Source organism: Amblyomma mixtum, chromosome 3 (genome assembly GCF_055824585.1).
Source record: "Amblyomma mixtum isolate Tamu chromosome 3, ASM5582458v1, whole genome shotgun sequence".
NCBI lineage: Eukaryota > Metazoa > Arthropoda > Arachnida > Ixodida > Ixodidae > Amblyomma > Amblyomma mixtum.
In genome coordinates this window covers 100,141,211-100,148,654 of record NC_143014.1, presented here as the reverse complement: position 1 = coordinate 100,148,654, position 7,444 = coordinate 100,141,211, and the positions used below count along the sequence as shown (strand labels likewise).

Genomic DNA, 7,444 nt, shown 5'->3' with positions numbered 1-7,444 from the left:
CAGCCGTGCTAATCACTGAGCTCGCCACGCAGCGAGTGACAACTCCGCGCTACTATTTGTAAACATAACTTGACCTTGAGAAAGGCAAACGAAACAGACTTGAGCAAGGCAGAAATTTGGGCGAGTTGGTACGTATTCATGATATTGTTCACAGCGCAACAAGAACGGAAAAAAACGAAAGACGGAGAGTAACACAAACAAGCGCTGACTATCAACTAGTTTTTATTGAAGAACACAAGGGGTTCTTCTATAAGTGTTTCTGATAAGTGTTTCTATATATACCCCTTGTGTTCTTCAATAAAAACTAGTTGATAGTCAGCGCTTGTTTGTGTTACTCTCCGTCTTTCGTTTTTTCCCGTTCTTGTTGCGCTGTGAACAATATCATGAAACAGACTTGAGATAACAAATCGCAAGTTCATAAAAAAAAACCTTCCTTAATAAAAATATCAAATTTTTAATTACACAGTAAGTGCTTACTGTGTGGTGACTCGTTTTTCACACAAAAAAAAAAGCAACAAGTCACTGTGGTACTATGGTCACTATTTACAACATTAACGCTCGTACAAACATTGACATCGGCATCGCCTACCGCATCATCGACGTCTGCTTGTTGTGTGCCATGTTGTGTGCCGACACGAAGGCGAAAATGTTATCTGCACTACTGAAGTAAGCTAGCACAGAAAGCTTACAGTCATCAGTTATTTCGATGGCCCGACAACGACGCAAGGAACCGCGAGACCACCCTCGGAAACTTCAACTGGCCGCGAAGGCACGGCCAGCTGCTAGTAGTACTTCTGATGACCAGCATGTTGGCCCCTGGGCGCCTCTGCCATACACTGCTTTCAAGGCACTTTTATCGGCTCGGCTATGTGCAGCAGTGTGGAACAACATCGCTGATTGTGACGAGACCTTCAACTACTGGGAGCCCACGCACTATTTGATGTATGGAAAGGGCCTCCAAACATGGGAGTACTCGCCGAAGTACGCTATTCGATCGTACGCTTACCTTTGGCTCCACGCTCTTCCAGGCCTGGTCTATAGCAGCTTGCTTCAATCAAATAGGGTTCTTGTGTTTTACTTCATGCGCTGCATCTTGGGCTTTGTATGCGCGCTTTGCGAAGTCTACTTTTACAAAGGAGTGCTAAGGCGCTTCGGGCCTGTGGTTGCCCGTTCGACCCTTGTCCTGCTCTTGTTCAGCACTGGAATGTTTGTCTCGTGTACTGCGTACCTTCCGAGCTCGTTTTCCATGTACAGCACAATGGTTGCCTTTGGCGGCTGGTTCCTAGGCGACCACCGAGTGACAGTCTTCGCCACTGCCGTGGGAACCCTGCTAGGCTGGCCGTTCTCCGCAGTACTTAGCTTGCCGGCTGCGTACGACATCGTCTGTGTCAAGCGTAAGCTCGTCCCTTTTTTGGTCTCCTGCGTGGCCTCGCTCGTCGTCGTTTTGCCTGTGCTGGTGACGATCGACACTCATTATTTTGGCCGAACCGTGCTGGCTCCGCTGAACATTATCATGTACAACGTGTTCAGCAAACATGGCGCCAACTTGTACGGAGTCGAACCTTGGACGTTCTACTTCAAGAACGGAATGCTCAATTTCAATGTCGCCTTTGCAGCTGCTCTGGCGTCAGCTCCGGCTGTGTTGCTATCGCGCAAGCTGAAACAACCGGGCTCTCCATCGCAGGGCCGCGCGGCCGCCGACTGCCTTCTGGAACTTGCGCCCTTTTACCTGTGGTGCGCAATATTCTTCAGCCAGGCACACAAGGAGGAGAGGTTCCTGTTCCCCGTCTACCCGCTTATCTGCTTCTGCGCGGCCATCTGTGGCCGAGCGCTGGAGACCCTGACTGCCCATTACTCGCGCTCGCTGACGGGCGTCGCACGCCGCGCTGCGTCCGCAGTCGCACAGCATCTTTGGCTCGTCCTGCTGGTTGCCACTACGTTGCTCTCCGTGTCCAGGACCGTGGCTCTGTATCGTAATTTCAGGTGCGAGTCTTATTTCTGACAGCTTTTTATGACCTGGCTGTGCAGAAGTGATTATTAGAAGTGCGCACGATTGAGGTACATACTGGACTCACTGAGGCTGTAAGAGTGTGCACTGGGGCTGAGATATTTTGGGCTCCCTGTAAATGTAAAGTGCAAATGCAGCAGAGACATTCACTTTAGGTTTTCTTTAACTGTTAATATCTGGTGATGTTGCACAATTTTTGCCTCATTGTAACTTTTCTGTTGTGCTAATTGCTTCTGCGTTGCTCACTCACTCCCCAGTGTGAATATTGGGACATTTAGCGCTGTGCTTCAAGCAAACAGTGATCCTTTTTACTCCATTTGGATTAAATCAGTGCAAGTGCACCTGGAAAAAGTTGCATTGCCCCACAGATCTTCACATCTCCCTCCATGAATGTAAACTAGTGTGGGAGAAACCTTGTAAGTTCCCATTGTCAAGTATGCAAATCATTGCCATGGGTTTATAGTTTACAGTCTTGGGCATTCGAGCAGGCAGCAGAGATATCTACTTACATACCATCCCACGATTCTTTGCTACGTGCGACTGATATTAACAAAATAAATATTTAATGTATGAACCAGCATGTGCACCTAGCACTTTGTTTCAGGAGTCACTTGCATTACTGGAAAGCATCACAACAAATCTGATCAAGAAGCATTTGTTGCTTCAGCTTCATTTTGTGCCTGCTAGCCGCTGGCTTGCTGCAAAACATAGCAGTCAAACACAAAGGTCTTGAGCACAATTCCAAAATAAGTTAAATTCTGTGATTGCTAGCTTTTTGCCATTGTGCTTGTCTCTGAGCATTTGTAGAGCATCCTGCCCCATCATTCTGCCCCACCATGCCATTAGTTGCAAGGTGCTTTCTTACTAGCGCAGGCAAGAAGAAGAAGCAACAGAACACCAATGCGTGCGTCTCAGTGACACACTTTTGTAGGCAGCTTTGATCACCAGCTCATCTGGAGCATTGGCACTTAGCCTGTGCATCATTAGTTTTCAAGTCTATTTGACCTGTTCGTGCACGTGTCAGAATGCCCCTCAATGTAGCAGCTTTTACTCGGTGCTCACTGATGTCAAAACTGAACTTCGGTGTAATAAATGGCAGTGTAATTAACTCATCACATGCTGGAGCACACTGGGTCTCAAACTGCTGTTACCAGGCCAGTATCCTGTCTCAGAGGCAAGTGGAATGATTCCTGTAAATTTTGTGTTGGCACTCCTTTTAATTTGAGTTGATACCATCTTTTGTTATGTTGGCAATATTTTCAGAATAGAAATGTGAGACTTCCAACGCAATGCTTGCACTTCATTTTTGATGTGAATACTAGCATTTTGCTATGTCATCCAACCACAGGCTTGAAGACATTCTTTTTGTTATTTTACATTGCAGAGCACCCATGGAAGTCTACATGGAGCTTGGGCCTCTTGCAAACCTTGCTGCTGATGGGCATGGCAACCAGGAGGACATTGTACCATCGACACTTTGCGTGGGGAAAGAGTGGTACCGCTTTCCTTCGTCTTTCTTCTTGCCTCAAAATTGGGAATTGGCATTCATTGAGTCTGAATTTCGGGGTCAGCTTCCCAAGCCATATGCATCAGGGGCCAATGCTACACGGATTATCCCCACAGACATGAATGATGCTAACAGGGAAGAACTGTCGCGCTATGTGAATTTAAGCTTGTGTGACTACCTGGTTGATACAGATGGCCATGATGTGACTGATCGCGAGCCAGACTACTCTTCCAGTCCAGATTGGGAAGTTGTCTCTTCTGTCAAGTTTCTGGACAGTAGGAGGTCTCCGGTTTATGCAAGAGCCTTTTATGTGCCATTTGTGTCAGAACGGCTGTGCTCATATGTCAACTACTACCTTCTCAAGCGGAAGAAGACAACTAAAAATACTGCTTAGTTTTTCTCAATTTATGTAGACCTCATCTTTATGCAGGAAAAATTTTGAAGGGTACTGAATTTCAGTACTTGGCTTGTGCACTTTAAAAAAATTTGCTAGCATGGCTAGGTACCTGACATTTTTGACAGCATAACATTACCAGGGCATAAAAACTGCATGCATATATTTGTGATATCGTCGAGTTGGCATTGTTCGCATGGATTCTGCAGTTTTAAAAGTTCATTACTAGTAAAAGCCTTCGCATCATGTGTGTACCTTGCACCGCGGAGACACAGATGAACGTCTATGCTTTAGCTTGATGGATCCTGCAAATTATTGCAATTTGGTGGAAAGTTTGTGCATATGGTCGCCTTGAAAAAAAATTACCTCGTGTATATATCAGTAGCCGTGTGTAAGGTGTTATAACTAGAAGTTGGACTTTTTGGTTGAAATCAAAGAAAGCGATAAAACCATGCTGTATAAAATTTTCAAAATTTGGTTTTAACCGAGAAAGGTCGGTATCCTTGACATGCATGCCTCAGCTAGCTGGCAGTTGAATAGGAGTGACACTCAGTAAAAAGAGAAAACTAGCAAAATGCAGAAGCCAGGGGAGCGGTGAGATGGCGCATCGTTGGGTTAAGTAGTGCAGTATGCGTTTTGAGGTCTTGGTTTGCTGCTTTGCAGTCTGGGAGGGTCCATATTGTTACCAAACGTCGTCTGCCAGCATAGCACTGTTCACTGTCACCATCTGCTTAGTGCAGTTATTGGTAAATCAGGTTTCTTCATCTAAGAACACACGAGACCTTACATAAGCAGCACGAAAAAGTGTCGTGTTCTGGCTGCCATGACGGTTAAGCGCCAGTTCCATCGCTGTCGTCAATGCACATATCGTATGTTGCCCCACCCTCTCTCTCAACCGCACAACCAAACTATAACATGGCTATCCACATTTTGGAGGTCAAGTTTCACTTGTGGTTTTGTCTAACTGTTCTATCATTTCACTTCTGTTCCTTCTGAAATAAACGCCAAAAAAAGTCTTCCGAATTTTCAAAAATAAAAACTGAAAAAGTCCGACCCCTAATTATAACTGATTAAAAGCCATTGTCTATTAATAGTTCATATGTTGTCAAAATGAGCAAGTTTGAACTCATTGTGAAAGCCAGAAACAGTGATGTACTTTAAGGACACTCCACCAAAAATGTGAGAGCCTTATTGTTATTGTGTTGTACCTGTACAAATGTTGGTAATTTGATTCAAGGCTGAAGAATGCCATCGTAGTGTTTAGAAGCTTTTTTTGCGTTTGTACAGTTGAAAAATGCAGCCTGCATTACAACTGAGTTCCATCATGGAGAATATGTTACCCACTGACATGTGTATCTCATTTCCAAAAAGGCAAAAAATGTATGAAAACCATAATTTGGCTGTCTGCTCTTCTTTCTTTAGACGAAATCAGTGTGTTCTACTAAATGCGGATGTGTTGCATCAGTGTTGGAGTAATAGCTTGTGTTGGTGCTTGTACAAAGTGTTGGTACAAAGTCTGTACATAATTGGATGCAGTGTTTAGCTTAAACTTTCTAGAGCCTAGAATAGCCTTTTGTTCTTTGACTGATGAGAATATGGTTGCTCAAAGTTTGGCTTAGGGCTTTCGCACTATATATTGTTTTATTGTTAGTGGATATTGTCTTTGATGTTTGTTTTCTACAATTAGGTGTATACTGCTTCTTTTCAGAGACCCAATGCAAGGCACAAAAGAAAATGAGAATCAATAATTAAGCTTGCTCTTGCCAAGCATTAAGGATAGAATCATTGTTTGTGCTTACATTGAGCTAATTATTTTTGTTTTTAATGTCTTGATGCAGCTTGAAACACCTTTGTGATTTAAGCGATTGATAATTAGCCACAGTTAAGCAGTTTGGTCATTGTGGATAGCTAAAATGTTTCGTTACAGTATTCTTTGGGTCAAAAGCAGTCATAGTGCTTTGAAATGATCTCATTATCATGGTAGTTTTCCCTGCTCTTTCCAGAAAGCATGTTAATCATCACAGTAGGCTGAGTTTGTCTGTGCTAACTGCAGGTGTTTTCTATGGCAGAAGCTAGTAACAGATTTTATATGGTACGCAGTGTATAAATCATATTGTTCTGTTTCTCATGCTGTCTTTTCATTCTTTTGTAAAAAGGCACCCGATGTCCTGGGATGGGGGCGGCAGTAGGTTAGCACCAAAAAGGAAGTAGTGCATAAATAATATCCGTAATTCCAGGAGGGGGGCAACCCCCCCTTTGCCCCCCCCCCCCCCCTTCCGGACGCCCATGGCTGGAAGCATATAGAGATGCAGCAATATGTGGAGAAATATCAGTAACCTGGCTAATTCATCAATTATAGTCATGCTCCCTAGATCTAATTCTCAGACATGCACATGAAGTCTTGCATTTAAGTATTGAAGGGGGCCATAATCAGACAGGCTCAAGGAATCTGTTGAAGGAATCCGGTTTCCCTGTCCACATAATTTTGGAAAATGTAAGACCCTGTCAAGTCGGTGACAATGTAAGGGTAGTGGACAGGTGGTGGGGTGCATGACAAAAAAAAAAAGCTTGTGTTAGCACATGTTCCTAGGCTGTATTACGGCCTTGTGAATGAAGATAGTGGTTATGGTGTGAATTCCTCCTTTATTTCGTGGCTGATTGCTTGTCAGCCAATAAAGTGCATGTATAAATATTAAAGAGTCATGCATTTTCACTGAATAAGTGACATTCACATTTCTTACTGACATAGCTATGCCTGCATATGGCCTCGCTTTATTTTTTGGATGCTACGATTTCATTCAGTACAAAAATAAGAACTGATGTCCTTGTCATTCACGCTTAAGCTGTTGACATCCTGCTCCCTGAAAGAATTGGTGTTCATAATGCTACAAAATGATTATATTATTATGTGGCCTTGACATTAGCTTTTTAAATTCTTTACTCATGATTGTTTTATCGGTTTGGTTAAAAGATATGTATCATGTAAGCATGTGTTTGTCTGGTATCAAAAACATTTGTGAGTCCAGCATTCATCCTGTGTTTTTGTGTCTTGTAGTCATGTCTTCGTACACTGTTTTCTTCAACGTTTGGTCATGCTTCCTGGCCAACCATACTTGAGAATATTAATATATAGTGCATATGCATGGGCTAGTAGTGTGGAAATAGTATGCTATGCTACTTTGTGCACACTGCTTGTGTGCAAGATTGAAGCATTCTGCCACAGATGCACAAATGGTTGGTTTGACCAAAGTCACTGGTTGTACATAATAACTCACCAGCTGAGTTCGAGTGATTAAAGTTGACTTCATTCTTTATCTCTAAACTGATGCATTTGTTGGGACTTATTTGGTGCTTCTGTACACTGCAACACTTTATGTGGATTTATTACAGATAGTAAGTATATTAATATTTTTGGAAGTGAACATGGCCATGTTCACTTACAAACCAGTATGATTTCGTGTTTTTTCATGTCACTGTTGTTCATGTGGTTTCATGCTGATGGTTTAAAGAAACATGAAAAGTGATATAAAAAGGA

At 43.1% G+C, this 7,444-nt stretch overlaps 1 protein-coding gene across 1 annotated transcript; it reads left to right on the top strand.

Annotated features, from left to right (window-relative positions):
- Nucleotides 1-581: 581 nt before the first annotated feature.
- On the top strand, nucleotides 582-7,231 carry Alg9 (alpha-1,2-mannosyltransferase Alg9). The gene is made up of 2 exons (XM_089580421.1): nucleotides 582-1,983; nucleotides 3,393-7,231. Exons 1-2 carry the CDS (start codon nucleotides 707-709, stop codon nucleotides 3,907-3,909), a joined length of 1,794 nt encoding a protein of 597 aa, XP_089436547.1. The 5' UTR covers nucleotides 582-706; the 3' UTR covers nucleotides 3,910-7,231.
- Nucleotides 7,232-7,444: the final 213 nt, after the last annotated feature.

Bases quoted from the DNA above. Each gene is read 5' to 3' on its own strand.
- Alg9 (XM_089580421.1), top strand. From the start codon at position 707: ATGGCCCGACAACGACGCAAGGAACCGCGAGACCACCCTCGGAAACTT. The intron at 1,984-3,392 runs GTGCGAGTCTTA...TTTACATTGCAG, and splicing joins GCTCTGTATCGTAATTTCAG to AGCACCCATGGAAGTCTACA.